Here is a 26,720-nt window from a genome sequence, read left to right on the forward strand (position 1 = left end):
GACACATAAATTCTAAGTGAATGCAGAACAATTTCAGCAGAGGTTTGGCACTTGTAAAAATGTTGAGAGTCTTTTGTTCAGCATTACCAATTCTCTAAGTCTTCACTCCTTTATATAGAGGTGTGAAAGAGACGTTGTGAAATTGCCAGCACATCAAAGAGTCGTTGTTGAAGCTTGATCTTTCACCAATGATCTTTTGCCTGATTTGGTTGTTGTCCTATGAAGAACCAATTTGAAATCCATTCCTTATCCAAAGGAACATCTTTGCAGGCATAGCTGTTATTCTGGAGCTGTTTTCTTGTCCTGTAGCGTAGACACAAAACAGAGTAGTGGAGAAGGTGGTTGTACAGTTCGTACAAAGTACAATGTCAACGTTTTTTGAAGATAAGCTTCCAATGCCTTCAAATCTTCACCAAAACGACCGTTGCAACCATCCACTAATCTTCTGCAGTGTTTTCGAATCCAATAGACAGCTTTTGAGGTGTTGATCTTTGAATCTTCAGCTTGTGGTGAAAATCAGCTTCTGATGAGCTTCAGCTTCTGATGAATTCGCTTCTGAACTATCCGCTTCTGATGACTATCCGCTTCTGATGACCATCCGCTTCTGATGACCTTCAGCTTCTTCAGGAGCACTTATGACTTCAGATGCACTTCATCTAGATGCTTTCAAGCTTCCTTTTCTTTAATCCTTAGCTCTCCTTTTGTTCTTCAGAACCTTTATATGATGTAAATTTTTGACTATGGTCCTGTACACTTGAACAAATATTAGCTAGTCCAATTTACAATTTTTAATACCTTGTTATCATCAAAACTCTATAAGGTTCATTGTTAAACACATTTTGTTCCAACAGTGTGTGCCCTTTGTGGTATAGTTAATGGATTGAAAATTGTTGAAAGACTGAAGTCATTGCCTATTGATGATGTTGGGTGGTGAGTTGCGTGCTGTAGTGTTTATTTTTTTATTTGATGGATGTAGCCGACCCCACTTAGTGGGATAAGACTTGACTGTTGTTGTTGTACTTAAATATTAGGCTAAAATGCACTTTTGGCCCCCTATGTTTGGCTCTGTAGCAATTTTGGCCCCCTATTAAAAAAAACCACTTTTCAGTCCCCTAACTTTACCCCCTTTTGCAATTCATAGGCCCCCTCTAATTTTGACCTGGTCAAAACCAAAGTGCCCAGTAGGAAGATGCCACGTGGCATTTAATGAATTAAAATAAAAAAAACCAGATAATTATTTACATAATTAAATAAATAAATAAAAAAGAAATAAAAAAAATTACAAAAACTCATAAACCCAGTCATTTTATTCATCATCTTCACCTTCAAACTCAAACCTGGATTTCAATCTCAACGCTGATTCCTCTCTTCCACTCTCCTCCGTCAAGCTCCGGTAGCTTTGATTCCTCCGTCGTCAACGCTGCCGACACTGAAGGTTCATGCTCTTACGGCGATGCGTACGGTTACAACTTCGCCATACTCAACAACAACGCTTCCGTCGACAACGGTACTATCTCCGGTGAGCTTCAACACTCCGGCGCCAGATTGTCGGTGATAGGAGACATAGATTGTCGGTATGTCGTCTTATACTTCTTGAATATGATTTTGCAAGTGAGATTCTCATTGCTTCAATTGATAAGTAGTAATTATTCGAAATATCCCAAGCATGTGACGGGATTAAAAGCTATTGATTCAAATTTCTCTTTTTGGCAGGTAGAGCATATTTTATAAGTTCTTTGACCCTTATCCATTATTTTTATTTAATTTTATTTAATTTGATGTGAAAACTTTGAGGGTTGTGTTTGTTTTGCGGTTCTTCATAACCTCAGGATGAAGGGAGACTTGGTTTCAATCACTTTCAACCTAAAAATTCAGAAAACTGAGATGTCCAAATTCTGAATCCATCTTCATGAGTAGTGATATATGCTATTCCAATTAGTTTCATCTATATCTTTCTTTTTCTCTAGTCTACTAGCTTCGGTGTAATAAATTTGGGAATCACATATTTGGTTAGCATTTTGCAATCGATTATTCAGTTTCTTCGTAGTTCAGATCATTCAGTTTAATTTTCAGTTTCTGCATTTCATGATAGTGTTGTTTCTGAATCCACTCTGTTTCGTTTTTCTGTAGGGATTGTGGAAAACAAGTATACTTAGGTGAGAAATCAACACTGATTAAGTGATTAAGAGAGGAGGAGCTAGTTGTGTTGTGTTTCTGGATTTGGAATGATGAATAATATGATGTTGAAGATGAATAATATGACGTTGAAGGTGAAGATGATGAATAAGATGGCTGGGTTTATGATTTTTTGCAATTTTTTTTATTTCTTTTATTTAATTATGTAAATAATTATCTGGTTTTTTTTAATTTTAATTCATTAAATGCCACGTGGCATCCTCCTACTGGGCACCTTGGTTTTGACCGGGTCAAAATTAGAGGGGGCCTATGAATTGCAAAGGGGTAAAGTTTGGTGGCTGGAAAGTGGTTTTTTTTAATAGGATGCCAAAATTGCTACGGAGCCAAACATAGAGGGCCAAAAGTGCATTTTAGCCTAAATATTATTTTAGTTGTGTTGGCCTGTTTTGATTGACAAGATTTTTTCTTTTGTTTATTATTAATCTTATCCCACAAAAACTCTAAACCTTAATTTCACTCTTCACCTCTTCAATGGAATTTCACTCTAAACCCTAATTTCACTCTTCACATCTTCAATCGAATTTCACTCTAAACCCTAATCAAGCATAAATCGAACCTCTTCAATCTCAATTGAAGCCTAATTCCTGCTCATTTGGCGACGGCACTGGAGCAGCTTCAATCTCAATCGAACCTCTTCTCTGATTTCACTACGATTCCACCTCTTCTTCTTCTGCGAATCTTCGTTTGAAGATTCATAAGGTACTATTAGTTTATGGGTATGCTTGATTTTGATTTTGGTTACTATGGGTATGATTTTTTTTTTTTTTTAGTTTTGTTTATGGGTATGATTGATTTTGGTTTCTGTGTATGATTTTGTTTGATTTCTGTTTATAGGTATGATTTTGTTTAATTTTTATTTCTGGGTATGATTGATTTTGGTTTTTGAGTATGATTGATTTTGGGTTAAGTATGTCACTGCTTGTTTTTGAATTCACCATTTTCATTTCCTTCGATTTCTAGTTCTTCTTTGCAGCTATTGCTAGTCTAGTTTGAATTTAGCAAGTTTGGTGCCACTTTTCTATGTTGTCAAGTGCAGGTTCAGTGTTTTCTTTTCAATTATATTACAGAAATTGTCACATTGTAGGCTTATGATAAGTGATGAGAGGCTGTTTTAGGAGTAGTGTAGGTTTATGCTAGCAACAGCCCCAAGTTTAACAATTTTTTCTGAAGTACCGTCTTTTTCTAGTGAAGAATTGTAGTATTCTAGTAATATCTGTCCAGTTGAAAACAACATTACATAATGAGAACTGCAAATGTATGTATACTGTACAGTAAACTAAAAACCAATATGAAAAATGTATGTATACAATGCTATTATTGCTGTATGGTAAAAAGCATATTATGTAATCCTCCTAGCTTCTGTTGTTTGTGTAGTGTTTGTGTGTGTTTGTGTATGACACACTCAGGTTTCAACAGAGAAATGAAAATGTGGATGGATTTGAGTGTGAGTTTTTGTGTATTATGTACTAAAACAGAATCAGAGCATGGTATTCATATGTGAAAACAAATGTGTAGTATTGTGCTAAATACAAGTATATGAAACTTGGCCCTTAGTGAGTTTGAGCTGCTACTTGTCATCATGAACAAGGCTAACCGTGTCAACTATTAGCTTTTGTTTTGGTTTCATTGAACGATTTAATTCACTTCCATTCATGTCTTTTTGTTTTGCAGGGCCAATACCATATGAATTATCAAACATAATTCATAAAGTCAGAGATCAATTTGGACTTCAAAGTTGAAGTTATTAGCTACTTGTTGAGAGAAGATGTCTGCTATTATAAACATTTAGCTTTAGTTTGTTTTGCCATTGTAATAGTTTTCTTTGGAAGGATGTTGACCCTATTAACTTATGCAAGTATGATGTATTGAGAGTAACTAAGGAATTATTGTGCATCTTTATACTTCAAACTGAAGTTGATTTTATTGTTACTTAAAGATTAAGCTCTTGTGATTTATGTGCTCTTATGTTGATGTCAACTGTACAAAAGATATACTTTTATTGCATTTTTTGAAATTTACCAAAAGATGTGCTCTTGTGATTTGTGTAAAGGCCTCAATTCTATGGCTGAAATGAATGGAGTCCCTTTGCCTGTGTTGACAAGGCATGGTTGTATGTTATCTTGTGATGGAGTGTAAATTATCTCATTGTATGTGAAGAGTGATGCATTGAGGACAACTTCACTGTATCCTAGACATTAGCTCCAAAATGAAGATCAAATTGTGGTGGCTTGTTTAGATTATCATAGTTACCATAGTAGAAAGAAGCTCTAATTAAATATTTAGTATCACTTGTTACATTGAATCTTGAGGAAGACCACAATCTAAGCTAATGAATCCTGATATATATAAATAAAGGAACAAATTAAGATAATTTCAGCTGCAATAACAATTACTAATTACTGTGTTTGTGTAATACTAACTAGACTCTAACCCGTACGATGTACGGGTTTTGTAGAGTTTCTTATATAAACATCAAAGTGACTATATTATTAATTTTAGAGTTACATTCAAAGTAATAGAAACAATGAAACTAAGTGATGTTTGAGAGTGATCGACATGCAAAATCTCAAAAAAGAAAATTTTAACATTAGTTTGCATCAACAAAAATGAACATGGAATAAAAGTCATAAATTAAATTATGTGAAATTAATCAAACATGAAAATAAACACAATAAAAATGAGTGTTAGTGGCTTAAAAAAAAGGCCTTTAAGATTACATATCCATTTTAGAAGCAACTATATTTCAATAAAAATGTTAGTGGTCTAGTGGTAAAAGCTCTAAGGTGTTGTTATGGGTAGTTGGTTCAATTCCTTGCAAAACAATTTTTAAAAAAAATATATTTAGACCCGCCAAAAAGGGCGGGATTAGGGTTAATTAAGGTTGATTGGAGAATATCTAACATTTATATATATATATTTGTTCCTTTATAAAAATATAAAAATGAAAAAGATTCGTTAGAATTTTTATAGAATTTTTCAAGCATGTGATAGTTTTTTTTTGTTTTTTTTAAGGAATGTGATAGTTTTTTGTTTCTTTTGTTTTTTAGGGAGGTATGTGATAGTTTTATTTTCACGGGATATACCACGTAATAATTTGATTTATTTTTAATTTAGAAAAATATTGATTTACATTATGTCAACGTGTGGAAAGACAGGTATTCACATAGCCATCTTTTCGTTTTTTATTACGCTGACACATATAGATTATGAACGATATTTTATATAAAAAAGTTTATATAGATTAAAATTATAAGCATAAATATTTATGAATTTCAAATGTAACAAACAAAATTGTTTAAGGTATAGTTTGAATAACAAAAGTCAGCCTAAAATCCTCTATTGTTTATAAATATAATACAAATATATCATTAATAATTGTAACAAAAAAAAAATCATTAATAAGTGTACAACAACTTGTCATAAAAAAAAGTCTACAGAAACAATAGATATATACAAACGATGACACAACATGATATGAATAAAAAGCTTATCAGCGAGGAGAAATATTAGGGATTGCTGCATTTTAGAAGGAATTTGTTAGTTTAAATTGGTGCGATGCATTTTAGATGGAATTTGTTAGGTTAAATTGCTGCTAATCTAATGCAGAATTTTAGAGGGAAATTATTAGGTTAAGTTGCTGCAGACCTAATAAAATTAATAAATAAGGATAAATAAGGATAAAAAAGACATGAAATTGGTGGGCATGAAATTGGTGCGATGCATTTTTTTAGATGGAATTTGTTATGTTAAATAATTGCAAACCTAAAAGTGTAGAAAATATTTGATTAAAAAAAAAAGGAGGATAGGAATAAAATTTGTTAGATTAAAAATAAGGATTCGGCTGGCCAAAATTATAGCAAACTTGATAAAAAAATTCGGCTGGCATTAAGTAAGATGATCAATGGCTAAAATTGAATGGCGCATAAATGTGCAAGATCCAATGACTCAGAAAAGTGGATGGAAAAACGGGGGGAAAATATTAGGGCAACAATAGCTTGAGGGATTAAGCTTTAGTAAGTTAGGGTAGAAAATATTTGCTTCATAAAAAAAAAGGCAAGAGGATAGGAATAAAATTGGTGCGATGCATTTTTTAGATGTAATTTGTTATGTTAAATAATTGCAAACCTAAAAGTGTAGAAAATATTTGATTCAAAAAAAAAGGGAGGATAGGAATGAAATTTGTTAGGTTAAAAAATAAGGATTCAGTTGGCCAAAATTATAGCAAACTTGATAAAAAAAATCGGCTGGCATTAAGTAAGATGATCAATGGCAAAAATTGAATGACGCCTAAATGTGCAAGATCCAATGGCTCAGAAAAGTGGAGGGAAAAATGGGGGGAAAATATTAGGGCAACAATAGCTTGAGGGCTTAAGCTTTAGTAAGTTAGGGTAGAAAATATTTGCTTCATAAAAAAAAAGGCAAGAGGATAGGAATAAAATTGGTGCGATGCATATTTTTAGATGCAATTTGTTATGTTAAATAATTGCAAATCTAAAAGTGTAGAAAATATTTGATTAAAAAAAAAAGGAGGATAGGAATGAAATTTGTTAGGTTAAAAAATAAGGATTCAGCTGGCCAAAATTATAGCAAACTTGATAACAAAATCCGGCTGGCATTAAGTAAGATTATCAATGGCTAAAATTGAATGGCGCCTAAATGTACAAGATCCAATGGCTCAAAAAAGTGGAGGGAAAAATGGGGAGAAAATATTAGGGCAACAATAGCTTGAGGGGTTAAGCTTTAGTAATTAAGATATTAATAAAAAAATTATATTCTTAAAAAAAAGTAAATAAAAAAATATTTTGCATTTTGGATAAAAAAAGGATAAAAAACACAATTAAATTCACAAAACGATAAAAAAAATACATTTCGGTTCAAAATATTGGTTTTGGTTCGGTTCGGTTCGGTTCATAGGTAAAAAAGGGTTAACCGAACCATAACTTTGGTTCAGTTCGGTTAGCTCCATACCTAAAACGGTTCGGTTCGGTTTTCCCAAACCATTTCAAAATTTCGGTTCGGTTTTTTAGGTTAACCGAACCATGCCCACCCCTATTTATTAATATGTTTTTCATTTTAGCTGAAGATCTGCTATGGCTGCTAGGATATGATATATGCTTATATGTTTTCACTGTTATTTTTTTGCTATATCAGAATGTGTGACCTAAGAAATAGTGCTTGTATTTTATCTGTAGTTCTGTGGTATACCAGAATTCTATTATGTCATTTTTTTAATGAAATTATTGTGTCAATTTTAATTGAACATGGACAGCTCCCTGATGTTATGCTTTTGCCTGTTCCCTTTTGTTACATTTTAATGAAGGTTAGTTTATTCTCTAGCTACTACTAATGGGTGTAATAACAAAATCAGTTATGATGGGATAGAGGTTGAGCATCGATTTCAGCTAACTATGACAAGGAGTACAGCCTTGGTCTCACTTGTTTGTTTTTTATTTTAGGTTTAAAAGATTGACAGGTCGGAATGAAGTAGCAATCTCAGCTAACGATTACAAATTCTACTCTCCAAGACACAGGTATAGCAGGTATAGGCGTGGTGCATCAATTTCACTTCCAAATATGCCAGATATCCCTTTAAGCATGGTGTTGCCTCATTTCGGAAAATGAAGTGCTGTTTTTAAGATGCTCAATACGTAAGCTGCTGCAGTTTTTTGTGCAATGTCTAAATTGTGCCGCTACAGAAATATTTTACTGGCATGCATTGATTATGAATATGAACATAATGTGCTTTGACATCTGCTGCTGCACAATATAATGATTGATATGTAATGATATATTATACTAAATGGGATAGTAATACTATTTAAAGGTTGCATAAACGGTAATTGCTGCAGTTTCTTGTCCAAACTTTATGACATTGACTTTTTTTCTACAGAGTTATCCTGGTGCATCATTTCTATACCCAGTTGAATCATGCAGTATACACATTATTGGAAGTGCATGAAATCCAAACTTCAAAAATACAATTGGGTCTAAAATGTTTTCTCTTCCCCAAAAGGAAAAGTATATGTACATGATTATGATGGTAGAGACTGAGATGAGCCTCCTAAGAGCCTACTCTACTAACTTGCTCCTTGGATGTGCTCTCAAAGTTCTTATCAGCACTTGCTACCTCAAAATCATCCCTCCTATGGAACTCTTTAACTTGTTTCTTTGATTAAATTAAGAAGTGTTATCAACCTTGCAGAAAATGAATCATTGTATGTTTTGATTCACAATGAGTTCTGGAAAATCACTGAGCTATGAAGAATCCATCAAATCACTCTTCAGCCAACTCATCAGTGACAACCTCATCCTCTATCGACTCCTCATCTGCTTCAGTCCAAGCGAACGTAAAAAAAGAGGGTGAGAATCATAGTATATATAGTAGCTGAATCAGGCAAACTTTCTTTTGATTCAATTCACCAAATCAGTAACACTTAACTTTGTATAAAACAATAGTAACTGTGATGTCGTGCCCCCCATTGTTGCCAATCAACTTACAAATGGCAAGTCCCAACATGCAAACATAGTTGATTAGTCTCTCTTAGTTCCAATCCCTTCTAAAGTCTAAACATGTCCTAGACTTGTCCTTTTGTTTGATAGCCTAATAATTATATTGACCCTCTAATTGATTACAATCTTTCAATTACACATCCTGGCTTAGTATCGTACCCTAATCGATTATCTTAAACTTCCTGATTGGTTATGAAGCTTGTTCAATCATGATATTCAATTACTATGCATTCCAATCAATCATAACTGACACACACACACAATTAATTTCACACTATCAAATTTTAGAGTTACGAGTCGTCCTAACTGATTACAAATATACCACCGCGTTTACACTTTACACTTGGTTTCTTTGGTTGGTACATATGAATGTTTATGCTAAGTTTTCCTAAAACAATTATGTTTTCGCAGTTTTCTATAATTAAAAAAAAAAAAAACGTACAATGTGAAAATAAGTTGGTATTTTCTGTAATAATTAGAAAATGTTTTCTATAATAAAAAAAACAGTGTGCTAAAAATAGAAAATGCTTTTGTAAATAAAAAAAGAACAAGATCTTCAAGCTCATAAAGGTTCCTCGCCCTCACCAACACCGCAAAAAAGGAATGATAGTTCAAACCAAATATAGTTCAACACAGGTTATAATAGGATCACAAATAGCAAAAGTGAATATAATTACCATTGATAAATGTAGTCCCCTCCTGTAGAAATTCATGCTTCCAGGTTTTGTCTTCAAAAATGTCCAAGAAATATTCCGAATAATTGAATATATGATATGTATCATCCTTCACCAGGCTATTAAATCAGTGTCTCTTTAGGCGCAATAAAATTAACCATTTGCATACAAATCATTCGAGTACTCAAATTCAGAAAATACTGCATTAAGCTTAAAAGTTAACTAAAGCTGTAGTGCAGAATAATTGCCTGGGACTGAGAGTTAGAGAAGGTGGTGTGATGCCTACAGGAGGGTTATGAGAGTGATGACCAGAGATCAGATGCATAAAAGCATATACAAAACAGGAAGGTGGGTCTGTGACTAAGTTTAAGGGAACCTTGACTCATTGAAAATGACATAGAAAGACACTCTTGGGGCCTAAATTGATGCTTGTATGTAAGGCCTAAGAAGAGGGAAACACGCACACCCAAAAAACATAAGGAATTGAAAATCTGGTTGTTGGAATATTTGACATAGTGGATCTCAAACATAAGAGAGGAAGTTGGAAATCTATTAATAAGGTACACGCTAGTCAAGAACGCATGGTCCCAAAATTAGGAAAATAGGCATTCTTCCTGTTTCTTCTATTTTACAAAGTAATCCAAATTTCATCTCATTGAATCTCTAGACAGTTTCTTCTATTTTACATCTATAGACAGTTTCTTCCAGCAACATTAACAAGAGTGACGTGACAAAAATCACAGCAACAGTAAAAATGATGTGTCACAACTATGCTTAATGGTGCCATTTGTGGGTCAGATAGAAAAGCAGCATATCTGCACTCCATTAACACAAGCCAGCAATACAATTCCTGCACCTAAGAGACACTGAAAGAGTTAAGGAGATTCAGGTTCAAATCCTGTAAACTAAGATAACTACTAATTACTAATATTTGCATATCGAAAAAAGGGACCATCCTCGCCTATTGCAGTTGGTAGACCAAATACATTTACTGAAATTATGCAGAGAAGATATCCAAGAGGCTTCATCACAAACTGACCAACATAAGCAGTCACAAGTTCCACTGGCCTGTTAAATGCCTCAATGAAGACCTCTTCGCTTGAATTAACTCCAACTGCAAACATCAAAAATCTTAGTGCAGGAGCATAGTATCTGCAAGTAAATCATAGATGTTTACGGACACTTTTTCTATTAGAGAAAATAACGACGATGATATGAAATGGACGATATTGTGCAATCATAAAAGAGATAGACACGACAGAGTTGGTGGGAATGGACAAGTGGATATGGATTTTTTATTGGGTCCCCTGATCAACATAAATTATTAACAAGAGCCAAGACAAGGAGGCTACTCTGCATTCTTGCAGTTGGAGAAAATAAGTTACGTACGTAACACATGCCACTGCAGGCACTTGATTGATTGATGATAATGGTGAAAACTTGTACCTGTCTAAAACAAAATAGCTTGTTGCAATCGTGGAAGACAGATCCACTTAGCATATAATCAGCTATAAAAGATGACAAATGACAGGCAACAATAGAGACGCTCCAAGAAGAGATTTAATACACTCAACATTAAGAGCAAGTGCTGCTCCAGCACAGATAGCTGCCACCAACACTGACAGTAGAGGCAAAAATGGTCGAAAAGCGTTACAAATATGAGGAAAGAAACCGTAAAAAACAACAACAACAACAACAACAACCAAGCCTTATCCCACTAAGTGGGGTCGGCTACATGGATCAAATGACGCCATAGCTTGGTTTTTCTTGGAGAGCACTTCTCTTATGTTTTGAATTCATAGCTTGGTCTTTCACTTCCAATGAGGATCCTCCTCCTCTGGTTGGTTTCTCTCTTTCTGTGGGGAATAGCAAACAATGGGAAAAGGGTAATAAATGTTTGAACTCCTAAACTATGCTAAATGAAAACTTATGATTGCCCAAGACTCCTTCAAAAAGATCATACATGGACAGAAAAAACAAAATTGTGAACAACGAGAGCATCTTATGATTCCAACGAAGTAGATATACAACAAGCAAGTCAGACTGATTCAATAATTATTCCTCGTGATTTCTGAGTGGCCAAACAGTTAAAACTTAAAATAAACACTGTTATAGAGTAAAAAGGTGATCAGTATATCAGATGGCAGAAAGCCATGCAATTTCTATATTGCATAAAGTCATCAACAATCAAAAAAATTAAGATTCAAAAGGTGCTGAATTAGCCAACAGGTGAGTTGTGAGCTTTATTAAAACAGCAGGGACATATAATATGATTGAGCCACTTAAGAATCATTGGCAAAATTTGCTATTAGGCATAGATGACGTCAAAGTACTACTACTACTACTTCTAAAACCAAAGGCACGTAGCATCTTCATTTGTAACAAACAAACAAACAAAGCCAAGGGCTAGATATGATGTATGCAGGGATAAATGTTTTACCTAGTGAGGATGAAACATGACTGCATTACAGTTTTAATCGCAGAACATAGTAATTGCAGAAATTGAAAAGGCTGATATTATTATCAAAAGCTGTGTTAAATAAAGCTCTTGCCGGATTTTTCCCAAATTTTAAGCAGCAATAAAAACTTAAAAACTACTAGTACAAATACGCTAATGACAACAATTGATTATCTGTAAAAAATAAATCTATGAAATGTAATCAGGAAGAATAAAAGATTTATTAGCACCAGTTTTTCCTCTAAGTGTCAATGCAAAGGATATTTATTAGCAATCTCTGATTCCATTTTACTTCCAAGAATTAGAAAGCATATCCCGCTACTAACAAATTACTTAGACAAGATTATGCGCATTCTATTAGAAACTTAAAGAACTAATCCAGGATAAAATTGAAATTAGAAGTCAATCTCATGTCAACCTCGCATAACAATAATATTGGTAGAACAATTAATAAATTTAAACAAACTGATTAGTAACTAAATCAAGCTTTTCAAAATGATAATGCTCATAGTATTCAAAAAATATCTTCCATATACAAACAATCTCTCAGACAAATCCTAAGCCAACACAAATAAGGTTTTTTTTCTATTTCCTTCGTTTGCTCTCTATTAACATCAAAATCACCTGAACCCTAAACCAAACCTAATTAGTTTTTCCCATTTGCTTCATTACTCTATTAACATTTTCTGCTTCTACTACTACTTGGAAAATCACCTGAACCCTAATTAGTTTCTTCTATTTCCTTCACATCTTCCGCTTCTACTACCACTTGAAAATCACCTGAAAATAATAATAATAAAAGAGAGTAAATTAATACGAAAAAATTAACATTAAAAACAAAGAATTAAATCAAATCTAAATCAGACAAAATGTACCTTCAAAAGACCATACAAAAGACCATAAATGGTAAAGGAAAGTATCTCCTCAACTAGAGAGAAAATAATTTCTTCCAAATCAGAGAAATCGACCACATTGAAGACGGGATTTCCTTCTTGTTCTGGTAGTTCTGTGGCTTGAGCATCGGTTGATGATGTTGCTATCTCGGATGCACCTTGTTCTGGTAGTTGTGTGGCTTGAGCATCGGTTGATGATGTTGCTATCTCGGATGCACCTTGTTCTGGTAGTTGTGTGGTTTGAGCATCGGTTGATGATGTTGCTATCTCGGATGCAGCACCTTGTTCTGGTAGTTGTGTGGCTTGAGCATCGGTTGGTGATGTTGATATCTCGGATGCGGTTCCGCCACCTTCTGTTGGTTGTGTGCCTTGTGTATTTCCTTGCACGCTTCCGGTTTCCGTTGGGGGTTCAGTTGATCCTTGCACATCGTCGGATGTTCCTTGCACACCACCGGAATCTTGAGTTCTTGGGGCGGTGGGGTTGGGGTTGTCTTCGTCGGATGGTGGATCAGATGGTGGATCGGGTGGATCTTCTGGGTCATCTTCACGGCTGTCATTATCGGAAGGTTGGAATAAGTTTCTCAGCCATTGAAGTAGGTTTCTCAAGAACGCAAGAATCAGGTTTTTGAAAAAGGTGATTAAACCTAACACTAAAGCCATCATAATCTGGCTAAAGTATTCAAAGAATTTGTTGAACATGTAGGACAGAAATCGCGACGACGCCGAAGGTGGTGCCGTTGCCGTTGCATTGTGCTTCAACAAAGAATTCATTCCTCTGTATGCACAAAGCAGAGGCATGATTGGAAAAGTGTGTTGTTGCCTAGGGTGAAGAATGCCCTAGATTGAAGAAGAGTTGCGTTGCGTTTGCTGTGTGTTTGAGTAAGAGTTGCGTTGCGTTTGCTGTGCGTGTGTGTGTTTGTTCTTTCTTCTTTCTATTTCTATGCGTGGGTTTTAAGGGTTTTGTGTGTCCTCGTGTCGCTCAAGTAGGTTTAAGAAGACCGTTGTCTTTTGGGTTGGGTCAGTTACTGAGTTTTTACCCGGCCCATTTCTACCGTTGGGTTTGTGTGAATTTTATTCTTTTCGTTTTACTTGTTTTTAAAATACTTCTTTTATTCTTTTTACAACGTTTGTTTCAATAAATATAAAATTTATTATAGATGTGTCGAATATTTTAATGGATACACAAATGAAATAAAATACATTATATTTTAAGTACCCGTAAATTAATACATACACATGCAAATAAAATTAACTGAGTTTAGTAAAACTATTAACACATAAAATAAAATAAACATTTTTTTTTGTAGATAGACGAAATGGTAAAGCCATTATAAACTCACGCACACAAGTGGAGGTGCCGCGGTTGGAATCCCGGTCAAAGTGTTCGGCCTAACAATTTTGACATTTAGCTAGTTGAGTTAGGACTTGTGGACAAAATAAACATATTTTAATTACCTGGGATGGCAAAAATCCGTACACCTTATTAAATTTGTAAAAAGATACAATTTTCGTATTACTTAAGTATAAATCTTCTCATCTTGAAATAAATATAATTGAATTTTCTAATTAATGTTTTTTTTATTAGTAGTTCGTTGTCAAAGTGAAAATGTGTGATAAAATTTTTTTTTTTGTCCGATCAAAATAGAACCAATAGGTCTAAGATGTGTGAGTTTAGGGGTAAGAGCTTGACTTTGTAACTTCAAGAGATATTATTCAAATCTCGTATAAAATAGTGTTTAAATGATCATTAGTGCCACACATATTAATAATAAAATTTAAAAAATAAATTCCACATAATTTAAATTATTTTATAATAATGCATTTTTGTATAAGAAAAATCATATTACTCGTTGATATTTAAAAATATTTGTAAATACTTTAATATTCGATAATACTTGTATAACATATATTCACATGAATGTGATAACGACATAAATATTATTTTTATCAAATAGAGAGAGTTGACTATTATGTATACCATTAGACATCCATTATCATCCTTGGTAATAGTATAACTACAACAATAAAATAATTATCCGTACTATATATAAAGAAGAAACCTCTTTTCAGCTCTTTTGGGATGGTGATGTAGTATTTTTCTATCAATCAAAAGTAAGTATTGTATAATCGTCTCCTCAGGGACTAGTGCGATGTCATAAACCGTCCAACATCGATTATCATTTTAAGTTAGGGTCTAAATTGATTGTTTGTTTGTTTAAAACTATAGAAACTAAATTGTGAAGATAAAAACGGAGAGTAATAAGGCGTAAAAGCGTTGGGATTAGATTCATTGATTAAGCATCGAATATAACCTAATGATCACATATACGGATTCTAGCGTTTTACCGATAGTATCACGTATCGCTCAACAACATCATTCATATCTAAGTGATATTGTGAGATCAATCGTATCGTTTAATCGACGATTTCTCAATCCATTAAACGATCCGAGAGCTTTAAGATCTTATACTTTATGTGATTGTCAAAACATCAATCCTATGTCTAGAATCATTGTTTTGATAGATGAATATTCTAAACCTAGATTCAAAAGTATTTGTCAATAACAATTAAATCAAATATAATAATTAAATACAAGAATAAACTTAATATCATGTAAATTGCTAGAATCATATATTCAATGATCAAAATATTACATTCTAAGCTTTAATCAAGTACCTCTAATCCCAACAAAGGAGATCTAGTTGATCATTGTCATGATAACATTACAATGATTCATGCCCTATGAAATACAGATATTTTTGCCATATTCTCTCTAAAATGAAGATAAGATAAGATTTGTCTCAAATGAAAGAAACAGGCTTTTATAACATATTTCTGTTCTGCTAAACTAGCCTCGCCATGGCGAGTTGATGTTTCTTCACCAGTGGGTTTCTGCCACGTCAGCTCTGAGAGGATTAGGCCGTCTTAACTCGCCTCGCGAGATATTTGCTCGCCATGGCCAACTCTGGACCTTTCTCCCTGCCTCAGCTCGCCTTGAGCGTTGCCTTTGATGTTTCTCTCTGCCTATGCTCACCATGAGCTCGCCACTGGCTCGCCATGGCAAGTTAACCTTTGCACAAATTTTTTGTTTTTCTTTCTTGCTTAGTGCCTTGACATCCAAATCCTGCACAAATGGGTATAGTCAGATATAAAAAGCGTAATAGGGCAATTATTCATTTTTTTCTCGGCTTTTCCCTAAATAACTTCTAAGACATGTAACAAAAGTGCCTTAAATGTGAGGTGATATTAACTACTTTCTGGCACTTATCAGCTGGCTTTTTGGAAATACCCTCAATTTTCAATACAAATAACACATGGACAAATAAATAAGAATAAATTTAAATATTAAAACAAGTGTAACAAACACGATATGAATACACACACACACACACATATGTCTATTTTTTTTTCCTTTATCATTTGAAAAGTGTAACAAACTAGATGAGTATATTTATACTTACATTTTCATCATTCCAATTATACCCTTAAACAACTTTTTCTATAATAAAATTGTTGTCGATGTCATTAAAAAAATAATTTAGATTATATTGTTTTGTTATATTGTATTATTGTCGGTGTCGTTGAAATAGATAATCATGATTAGTTTGATTTTTTATAACTTGAAAGCAACAATTTTTTTTTTTAGTTTTAATCAAAATCAAAATTTCATAAAAAAAACATCATTCATAATTTATATTTTTTTAGTTTTCGCTAGTACTATCAATAGTATAGTATAAATATAAAGTAACGTTTTTTATGCCACGTGTCACTTCCACCTTTATTCTCAATATTTATATTATTTTTTCTGTTTTTTAAAACTAACTAGTTTAGAGACCCGACGTTGCCCGGGTTGTATATTAAATAAGTTTTATAAGTTTGTGTGCACGAATACACGTGTCAGTATATTAGATTGAATTTATTTAAATTTAAAATTATAATAATATTATAAAAATAAATATAAATGATGAGATGAATCTCCAATGCAAGAATAAAAAGTGTAACAAAATCAATAATGAATTAGTTCAAGTGGTAAGAGTTTTGGGTCCCTTTAAACATGTGGTCATGAGTTTGTTTCGTGGCCCATGCATATGAGAGAGAGAGAAATCGATTGAAAGGGAAGAAAGTGGTTGATATATATATATATATATATATATATATATATATATATATATATATATATATATCAAAGTATATGTATGAGAAATGATAAAATTGGTGTTTGGCAAACTTGAAGAAGGAAAACTGTTAGATGAAAAGAAGGTTTGAGGTTTCTGTTTGTGCTCAAAATATGTAAATATGTGATTAACGAAAATTTATTTATTTATAGTTAACATTTGCATTAGAAAATGCTGCTAAAAGATAACATAATAACTAATCGAACCTTTTTTTTATCAAAAAAAAACTAATCGAACATTTTTTTCCTCAAACATAAAAACTAATATAATGATACAGTGCTAAAAGATTAGTAATAACTAATTGAAGCTTCTTTTCCTAAAAACAAATAAACAAAATGGAGTATTTTAATCATAAAATAAGATCGCATATGTAAACTTTGTTGAAAGTATTATGTGTAGTTTGTTCAGATATTTCTGCTACATAAAATATTAGAAATTCAATAAAAATTTAAAGAAAATATTGAATGGATAAGATCAAAATGTTGTTGAGATATTTATGTTAAAAAAATAGGGTTAATTAAGTTTTTAGTCCCTATAAATATTCACAGTTTTGTTTTTAGTTCCTATAAAATAAAATCACACTTTTCAGTCCCTGTAACATTTTCCTTAAGCATTTTAGGGACCAAAAATGTTGATGGAAATTTTTTATAGGGACTAAAAATGATGATGGAAAATTTTATAAGGACTAAAAATTGTGATTTTATTTTATAGGGACTAAAAACAAAATTCTGAAAATTTACAAGGACCATTTACTTAATTAACCCAATAAAATATTGGTTTTTAAAAATAGAAAAAATAATAAAAATATTGAGAATACCCAATAAAATATTGGTTTTTAAAAATAGAAAAAATAATAAAAATATTGAGAATGAATGTGGAAGTGACATGTGGCATAAAAAACCTTACTTTATATATATATATATATATATATATATATATATATATATATATACTATTGATATTTTATTTGACATAAATATCTCAACAAACTTTTGATATTATCCATTAAATATTTTATTTAACTTTTTTATTGAATTCTTAATATTTTTATTTTTTAAAACAAATTTCTAATATTTTATGTAACAGAAATATCTCAACAAACTACATATAATACTTTCAATTCTCCTTTCAAAGAAAAAAAAATATAACACTTTCAATCATGTCCATTGAACATTACACTTTTTTTTATGGAATTAAATACTTCACTTTATTTTAATTAATTAATGTCTACTTCAATTTTAGCATTATTTTTTTATCAGTTTTGAAATTTATAAAATTGCTGTTTTTCTAAACTGATTTTTTCTTCGAATTTTCAAACATTTCTTTGAATTTTCATCTTATGCATTACAAAATTCATTATGCTAAAACTATTATAATTTAGTTAAAATTTTAAATTTAATACACACCGTTATTGATTTTAAAATATTATACCAAATTTTTAATACAAGTTGATTATTTAAATTTATTTTGTAATTTATTTTTTATGAACATGTTCTATTGATACATTAAAAGTTATTTAAAATAAAAATAAATAAATTTTTATATGTTTCATATACATCTCAATAGATGATGTATTATTTTATGATAAAAAGGAACCAATTAGTTTTTTTTTATTTTATAAAAAGGCTTCAATTAGTTATTATGTAATCTTTTAGCACTATATTATTCAATTAGTTTTTATTTTTGAAGAAAAAAAAGCTTCGGTTAATTATTATATTATCTTTTAGCAGCATAAATAGATGAGTTTTTGTTATTCACATATTTTGAGAAAAAACAGAAACCTAAACCTTCTTATGATCTAATTTTTTTTCTGTCCCGTGAGCTTAGCTCAGTTGGTGAGCACAAGACATAATATATACAAGCTGGACACGAACCGGGGACACCACTAAAAAAAATCTAACTTTTTTCCTTCTTCAGGTTTGGTAAACGTCAATTATATTATCTCTTTTATATATACTTTTATTTTTATAATATATATATATATATATATATATATATATATATATATATATATATCATTTTCTAATGCTACTTTTTAATATAGAATGTTTTTATCTTATGGTTATGTTTGTTTTTTTATTTTTGAAGACAACTTTTTGAACATCATCTTAAAAACTTCTAATGATGTTTACACACACACCTATAACACTTTCACTCAATTTTGATTTCTAACTAACCAAATCATAAATTTCATCATTATGTTTTTTATTTTTCTTTTTTCATAAATTATGGTTACAAAATTTGACCTCGTTGATAGCATATCATCAATAATAAACACAAAGTATGGAGATTCAAGATTAGAATCATTAGAATATGGTGAATGCCGAACATCAAAGATCGAGACCATATTGATTTAATCAATATCGTTTTCATAGATGAAAAAGTATGCATCAGTTCTTTTTATGTAGGCAAAATTACACAATTCGTCCATTAACTTAATATTAGGTAACACTTTCGACCTTTATATTTTTTTTGTCTTGATTTAGTCCTTGACAATCAGGGTGAAATTGATGAGTTATATCCTCGAGAAATTGACTCTTTCAAAGAACGCAAATTTTTGTTCGAAGTTCGAGTAAAAAAGATTTCTTCAACAATATGGAGCAACGCTATTAGGGATGTACAAGATTATGTTTTGATGATTCATTAATAAGCAACGTTATTGGGATGTATAAATTGGAACATGTCATATTAAAGTGGTGATTTTTTTTTACAATAATTAATTATATTTTTAATATCAATTATGTTTTTCAAATTTTTTTATTCATTATTTTTGTTTGAATGTATGGTGATTATGAACAAAAATTAGTTACGATCGTTTTTCATTAGTTTAAGGTCCATTGCAAATTGAATGTTCTGAATTGTTTGCTAACAATGACAACTTTGCCAATACAACGAAGGTCGGTTATCTTACTATCGTTTTAACATTGTCTTTTTTATGAAATTACTTTTTATTTTATTTTTTTATATGATTATAATATGCTACTACATCGAGTGTTCAAAAAGAGATGAATTCTTCAAATCTATATATGTTTCAGCGCACAAAACTTTGTTTATAGTAATTAACCCGGGCAACACCGGGTATCTATACTAGTATATAAAGAAAATAATCTCTTTCAGCTCTTTTGGGTTGTTTTTTCTCTTTTTAAAAATGCATTCAATTTTTAATACAATTTCTTTTTTCACAAATACAAATAATACATGTAACAGATAAATAAGAATAAATTTAAATATAAAACAAAATGTAACAAACACGATATATATATATATATATATATATATATATATATATATATATATATATATATATATAAGATTTGATCTATTGACACCAGGTGTCAAAATTAAGTTTGACACCAAATCTTAATCATTCATTGTTGGCTTATTAGAGTATTTGGTCCCTTAAGTTAATTGTTATTTTCATTTTGGTCCCATATTTAATAAACATGTCGAATTAGTCCCTCAATTTTTGATCCGTTTGCCAAAAAAATCCATTCTGTCAAATCTTTTATTTCCCGTTAGTTTCAGTACACGTGGCTAATCCTATGTGGCAGGTATAAAAGCTTATAAATTGCAGAAACCCAAAATTAGGGTTTTCTTCATCTTCAACCAAGCCTTCTTTCTCAGATTTACTCTGCAAAAATCTCATCTTTCTCTCCAATAACCATCTTCGAATCCACCCTTCTTCGAATTCGAATCCCTAATCTTCTTCATTGTCGTCCTTCTTCATCGTTGTTCTTACTCAAAAAAATTGATTTTGTACGAATCTGAGAGATGTCGAAACAAATGGGACAATCAATTGGTTCAGTGGGTTCGAGTCTGAGAAGAAGAACAGTTGCTGAATGTAGGTGTAGTGAAGAAACCGTGATTCGCACTATAACGGATAACACGAATCCAAATTGTGGGAAAAGGTTTTGGGGATGCAAAAACTACAAGAATCAATGGGATAAAGGCTGTAGCTTTTTCAAATTGTTGGATGAAGAGGTTACTGATGATAGGGATCTGTTGATTTCAAAGCTGCAGAAAAAACAAGTCAAGTTGAAGAAAACAAGATCATGGTTGAAGATGTCTTTGATTTTTGGGCTTGGAAGTTTTGGAGTTTGCCTGGTCTTAGGGACAATATTGATCTGCAAGTGTAGTGGCTCGTGGAATAATTTGTATTTGAAATAGTTTTGTTGTAATAGTTGTTTAGAATGAATGAATTTGTAATGTTGGATTGTAATGTATGTCAGTTTGGAATTAATGAAATTGAAATGGCAGAATGAATGATTTTGTAATGCCTATTTTTAATGAATAAAGTTATGTTTGAGTAATCTATTGTAATGGTAGCACTGCAAAATTTGAATGAATGAAATGAAAAATAAAAAATTATGCATATAGTGTTTTGTAAATCTCTGCAAAAGTGATTAATGGACTAATTAGAAATGAAAAATTGTGCATGGTTCTGGTGTAGTTATGTGCCATACCCTGCACAAAAAATGCAGACATAGCAGAAAAATTATGCATGGTTCTGGTGTAGTTATGGTTCTGGTTGCAAACCAAATTGCACAAATATGATTGCAAATGGTATACCTGTACAACCAATCTTATTTTGCCGACATAGCAGAATAATAGTACTAGTGATTGCAGACAAATGCTGGAATTGAACTTAATCATATTGCACATAAACTGTGATTGCACTTGGGCATTACATAAGCATTAGAGTTAGATTGTAGCTTACAACTTAGGCAGATACATCATAATAGGCATAATAAGTAAATTGTAGCTTGCACTTAGGCATTACATAACATGTATGCACTTAGGCATTACATCAAAAAGACATCATAATAGGTCTAATATGTAAATTGTAGCTTGCACTTAGGCATTACATAACATGTATGCACTCAGGCATTACATCAAAAAGACATCAAAATAAGCATAGTGTTCCATCATTCCTACTGTTGGGTTGACATAGAACCCTCCACTCTAATAGAAATTTTCTTTTTCTTCCCATTTGAACCTTCTGGTTGTGATGTGGACACAGAACCCTCCACTCTAACAGAAATTTTCTTTTTCTTCCCATTTGAACCTTCTGGCTGTGATGTGGACACTTTGTGGTTTTGCTTCCTCTTCCTTGGTTTTGTACCTCCTCTTCCAGCTTGTGCAGATTGTGTTGTAGCAGCACCTTGTGTAGTAGCAGCACCTTGAGCAGTGGGTGCACTTTGAGTAGACCTTTGAGCAGTAGTAGCAGTTTGAGTAGACCTTTGAGTAGTAGTAGCAGTTTGAGTAGACCTTTGAGCAGTAGTAGCATACCTCCTTTGAGTAGTAGTAGCAGTTTGAGCACTTTGAGCAGTAGGAGCAGTTTGAGGAGGATGAGCAGTTTGTGCAGCTTGAGTAATCACTGGAGCACTTTGACCTTGAGCATATGAGTTCTCAGATGGAGGTGGTGGAGGAGGGGGTGGGAGCTTGCAAGTGGACTTGTTATGTCCACTTTGCTTGCACCTGCTACACTTCATACCCCATATAGCCCTCTTGAGTTGACCATCATCCTTCAACAATTCACCTGCCTCCTTGTTCCTCTTTTTCTTTGGCCTGCCTGGTTGCCTTCTGATAGGTGGTGGCTGAAGGTCATTGTACTCAGTTCTGCGCCATAAGCTCTGGCCATTAGCAGGGTAGATGATTGGAGCATAGCAAGCTGCATACCTTTCCTTCTTGTAAGTGTCAGGAACAAAATCATAAACATTGAGGTCTTGGTTCCTCATGCAGGCAATGGCATGACAACAGGGCAACCCTGTCAATAACCACTTCCTACAGTCACACTCACACCTTTGGAGATTGACATGGTATTTGTAACCTGTTGAATTCATATGTCTCACTTCAAAGTCAAACTCAGTGTTGCGCCTATAGACATAAACATACAAAAAATACCATAAATCACAACCAGCCAGAAATTCAAATTTAAAAGGAGCATATATTACAAATTTCCATACCTAATCAGCCATATATTAGTGTAGGCAGATTCTCTAGCAATCCTCTTCTTTATGTTGGGAAGCACATCATCCTCATACCTTTCAATTTTCCTCCTATTTGTTTCCCATTTTTCCATCAAATACACCCGGATATCTTCACACATAGTAACAATTGGCTTTCCTCTAGGAATGACAATTGTTGAGTTGAAAGCTTCTGACATATTGTTGACTAGAGTATCACACTGTGAATTACCTGTGAACTTCCACTTACACCAATGCTTAGCAGGAATTAGCATAAGGTAATCATATGCAGGCTCACTAATCTCTTTGATCTCTTTTATTACATCAAGGAATGCATTCTCATAATTTGCTTTTGCTGCCTTCCACATTAATTCCTTCAACTTCTTACCAGGAAATCTCTTTCTGAAGTTATTATAAAGGTGTCTAACACAAAATCTTTGTTCTACACCTGGAAGTAGTTCATCCATAGAAGGCAAGAGACCCTGCAAAATAGTTTAAGGAACAGATGTAAGCAAACAAAAAAAAATATTAAAAAAGAAATCAGCAAATAAAACATTAATAAAACACTATGTTACCTTTTGTTGATCACTTATAAATGTGTAGGTCTTGCATAATCTGGTTCCACCTAGGTCACTAATCAGCAGTTCCAAAAACCACTTCCATGATTCCTTGCTTTCACCTTCAACCACAACAAATGTTATTGGAAGCATCTGGTCATTTGGATCTCTTCCAATTGCAGCTAGCAACTGCCCACCATAGTAACCCTTCAAGAAGCATCCATCTAACCCAATAATAGTCCTACACTTAAAAAAACTATCTTTGCAGGCTTTCAAACAAATATACATCCTTTGGAAATGAGGACATAAAACTGCTCCAGGCCTCTCAAGATCTTCTTCAGTACCTTGATATGGCATAGTACTAACTCTCACAGTAGACTCAGGATTTGACCTCATCAGCTTATGTGTGTAATCATATATCCTAGTATATTGATCCCTAAATGAGCCATCCACCATATCAATTGCTTTTCCTCTAGCTCTGTAAGCCTTATTCATGTTTATCTCCAATCCCCATTTCTCAATGGTTCTATCCACAATAGTACTCAACTTCAAACTTGGATCTTCTCTTACTCTACTGCTAAGCTTACCCCCCAACCAATCAGAATTCAACAACTTTACCTTATACACCCTACTGCAAGTGTGGAACCTTTGGATCTTTCTTAATTGCCAAGTTTCTTCTTTTGGAATCTTAGCACAATATGCCTCAAAATTGCAGTTACCTTTAGAGCCCTTACAGATAACTCTCACCCTCTTCTTATCATTTTTCTTGAACTTTAGAGCCCTTCCAGAATGAATTGCATAGGTTCTAATTGCTTCCTGAAATGCCTTCTTAGAAACAAAGTATGTTCTAACTACCCATTCATAATCTTTCATGTTTTCAAGCAGCTTAAAAGTTTGGAATCTAACCTAGGACCCTCATCTTCATCTTCAGATTCACAGCCATTATCTAAATCATCACTATTATACTCTTCAACATCACTCAAACCAGGATCCCTCAATACACCAGATGGTCCACCTTCCTCAGTTCTGTTATTTCCCTCAGCTATCAGATCCCCTTCAAACACATGTTCATTAACTTTCTGTTGTTTCTTTGGTGGTCTTCCTCTCTTCTTCTTAGGCTTGCTGCCACTGACTTCTTTACCCTTCTTCTTTGACCTACTCTCAGCACCTTGTCTTGCTTCAGCTACAACTTCACTTCCTTGCTCTGCAACTTCCCTTTCACTCCTAACATCTGCAGCTACTTCTGCTGCAGCTACTTCTGCTTTAGGCCTCCATTCATCAAACACTCTTTCCTCTTGACCTACTGCATCACCAAAGCCATCTTCAACACAAACTTCCTCTTCTGAGTCCCCAAAATCAGTATTCAGTGCACTATTTTCCCTTTCCTCACCTAACTCAGTCATCCCTATATTCTGCATGCAACCCAAAATCAGTAGGCCCAAAATCATTCCCTACACCAGAAGGCCCAACTTCATTACTCCCCATATTTAAAGTTGTTGGCCCATTAAATATTCTTTCACCCTCCACAGTGGTCCCCACATGTTCACTTTCTTCCAGCACAGTAGGCCCCATATTCTCCCTCAGATTCCCTCTTTCATCCACATGGGTGGGCCCCACATTCCCATTATCATTGGTCCCATACTCCACCTCACCTTCCACTGCATTTCCCTCATTTTCCACAGCATTTATTCCCTCATTTTCTGCAATATCAGCTTCCACATTAGGCACCCCTTCCTCAAAGTACTCTTCCACATTAATACCCTCATTACCTTCCTCCTCAAAAACCTCTTCCACTTGTACTCCCACATTTCCTCCTACATTTCCTCCCATATTCTCTATAGGATACTCAATCAAAGGATTGAGTTCTCCCATTACAGGTTGATCCCCTACTGTATGTTCAACATACAGATGCACCCTACCATAAAACTCTGCAATATGCATCATCCTCCTACACCCAATGTCAGACCTTAATCTAATAAGGTCATCCACTAAATTAGGGTCATGGTACCAAAGTGACCTAATCATTGGGTAACCTAGCCTTTTTAAAGTTGATAAAATTGAGAAGTAAGCCCAATAATCTTGTTCACACTCTAGTACTGTTTCAGTGCCATTGTAACCATTATGGTGAAAATCAACAAATTCCCCCCCCATGGTGAACTACAAGCACAAACCTACCCTCCAACTGTTACAAAACCATAACATAATATATTTCAATAAAACTATCCGGAAAAAAACATCCAGAATCAAACATATCCCTAACTTAGGAATACGAAAAAAGGGTTTTTGTATTTAGGTTTTTTACAACATTTTTTGATTAAAAATGGTTATGTTTTCGATTACAAAAGGGTTTTTTAATCAAAACCCTAACCCTAAACCATAAACCACCCAGAAATACATAAACCCTAAACCAGTTTTGAAACCCTAAATTCGTAAATCAAAAGGATGTAATGAAACTAACCTCGTCATTGTCGTTATCTTCAGAATCGTCATCAGGAGCAGCAGCCATGGGTGGATTAACAACGAATTCGTTTTCTCCTTCTTCGATTTCTTCGATTATCATCTTCTCCCTCTCAACTTTTCGTCTCCCTCTCTCTATCTTTCTATTTTCAAAACAAGTCACTGTTTCTCTCTCTAGACCCGTTCTCAGCTTTTATACCTGCCACATAGGATTAGCCACGTGTACTGAAACTAACGGGAAATAAAAGATTTGACAGAATGGATTTTTTTGGCAAACGGATCAAAAATTGAGGGACTAATTCGACATGTTTATTAAATATGGAACCAAAATGAAAATAACAATTAACTTAAGGGACCAAATACTCTAATAAACCTTCATTGTTTTAATCTTAATGGCTCACATTTAATCACTTAATTGTTCACGTACGTGGGGACTCTTGAAAGAAAAATATCTCAAGCTCTTATCTTCTTCCTCCTTGAGTCACTCACCATTATGGTTCAGGTTCTTGCACAAAACCAAAGATCAATCGATCATCCTGTTGCTTTCTTGTTTTCGATGTCATTCTCCATCAAAATACAATAAAATTGTTGCACCTCTCTCTCTCTCTCTCTCTCTCTCTCTCTCTCTCTCTCTCTCTCTCTCTCTCTCTCTCTCTAATTGACTCTTGTTGTTAATTATACGATTTTTTTGTCAGCATAAAAATTGGAATAGCTTTTAATCTGTAATGTTGAGAGGTATTGCACAATTGAAAAGCTTTTCTAAATTTTCCATTTAGCTCTGCTTCCCTTTTTTGCTATGATTCGCTTCTCTCTTTAGACACTAATGTTTCAAAT

At 33.1% G+C, this 26,720-nt stretch overlaps 3 protein-coding genes and 1 long non-coding RNA gene across 4 annotated transcripts; 2 read left to right on the forward strand and 2 right to left on the reverse strand.

Moving 5' to 3' along the window:
- Positions 1-1,285: 1,285 nt before the first annotated feature.
- LOC146919296 (uncharacterized) lies at positions 1,286-4,167 on the forward strand. Its single transcript, XR_015011422.1, has 3 exons — positions 1,286-1,574; positions 2,131-2,895; positions 3,868-4,167. It is a non-coding gene; the product is annotated as an uncharacterized LOC146919296 (long non-coding RNA).
- A 3,950-nt stretch (positions 4,168-8,117) lies between these two features.
- Positions 8,118-13,684, reverse strand: LOC146919297 (uncharacterized). The gene is made up of 3 exons (XM_085712659.1): positions 12,714-13,684; positions 9,384-12,618; positions 8,118-8,523 (listed from the first exon to the last, which is right to left on the reverse strand). The coding sequence occupies exons 1-2, from the start codon at positions 13,527-13,529 to the stop codon at positions 12,601-12,603; spliced, it is 834 nt and encodes a 277-aa protein (XP_085568785.1). The 5' UTR covers positions 13,530-13,684; the 3' UTR covers positions 8,118-8,523; positions 9,384-12,600.
- Positions 13,685-20,677: 6,993 nt separating this feature from the next.
- LOC146919298 (uncharacterized) lies at positions 20,678-21,073 on the forward strand. Its single transcript, XM_085710702.1, has one exon. It carries the CDS (start codon positions 20,678-20,680, stop codon positions 21,071-21,073), a length of 396 nt encoding a protein of 131 aa, XP_085566828.1.
- A 764-nt stretch (positions 21,074-21,837) lies between these two features.
- LOC146919299 (uncharacterized) lies at positions 21,838-24,302 on the reverse strand. The gene is made up of 3 exons (XM_085710705.1): positions 23,448-24,302; positions 22,873-23,354; positions 21,838-22,783 (listed from the first exon to the last, which is right to left on the reverse strand). The coding sequence occupies exons 1-3, from the start codon at positions 24,300-24,302 to the stop codon at positions 21,838-21,840; spliced, it is 2,283 nt and encodes a 760-aa protein (XP_085566831.1).
- Positions 24,303-26,720: the final 2,418 nt, after the last annotated feature.

Source organism: Medicago sativa, chromosome 5 (assembly GCF_051527215.1).
Source record: "Medicago sativa cultivar Bolivia chromosome 5, Bolivia_mono, whole genome shotgun sequence".
Lineage (NCBI taxonomy): Eukaryota > Viridiplantae > Streptophyta > Magnoliopsida > Fabales > Fabaceae > Medicago > Medicago sativa.

Excerpts from the sequence above, each read along its gene's own strand:
- LOC146919297 (XM_085712659.1), bottom strand. The coding sequence starts at position 13,529 with ATGCCTCTGCTTTGTGCATACAGAGGAATGAATTCTTTGTTGAAGCAC.
- LOC146919298 (XM_085710702.1), top strand. The coding sequence starts at position 20,678 with ATGTCGAAACAAATGGGACAATCAATTGGTTCAGTGGGTTCGAGTCTG.
- LOC146919299 (XM_085710705.1), bottom strand. The coding sequence starts at position 24,302 with ATGAAAGATTATGAATGGGTAGTTAGAACATACTTTGTTTCTAAGAAG. Across the intron at positions 23,355-23,447 it reads TTATAAGTGATCAACAAAAG|GGTCTCTTGCCTTCTATGGA; the intron begins GTAACATAGTGT and ends ACTATTTTGCAG. Across the intron at positions 22,784-22,872 it reads ACTAATATATGGCTGATTAG|GCGCAACACTGAGTTTGACT; the intron begins GTATGGAAATTT and ends TTATGTCTATAG.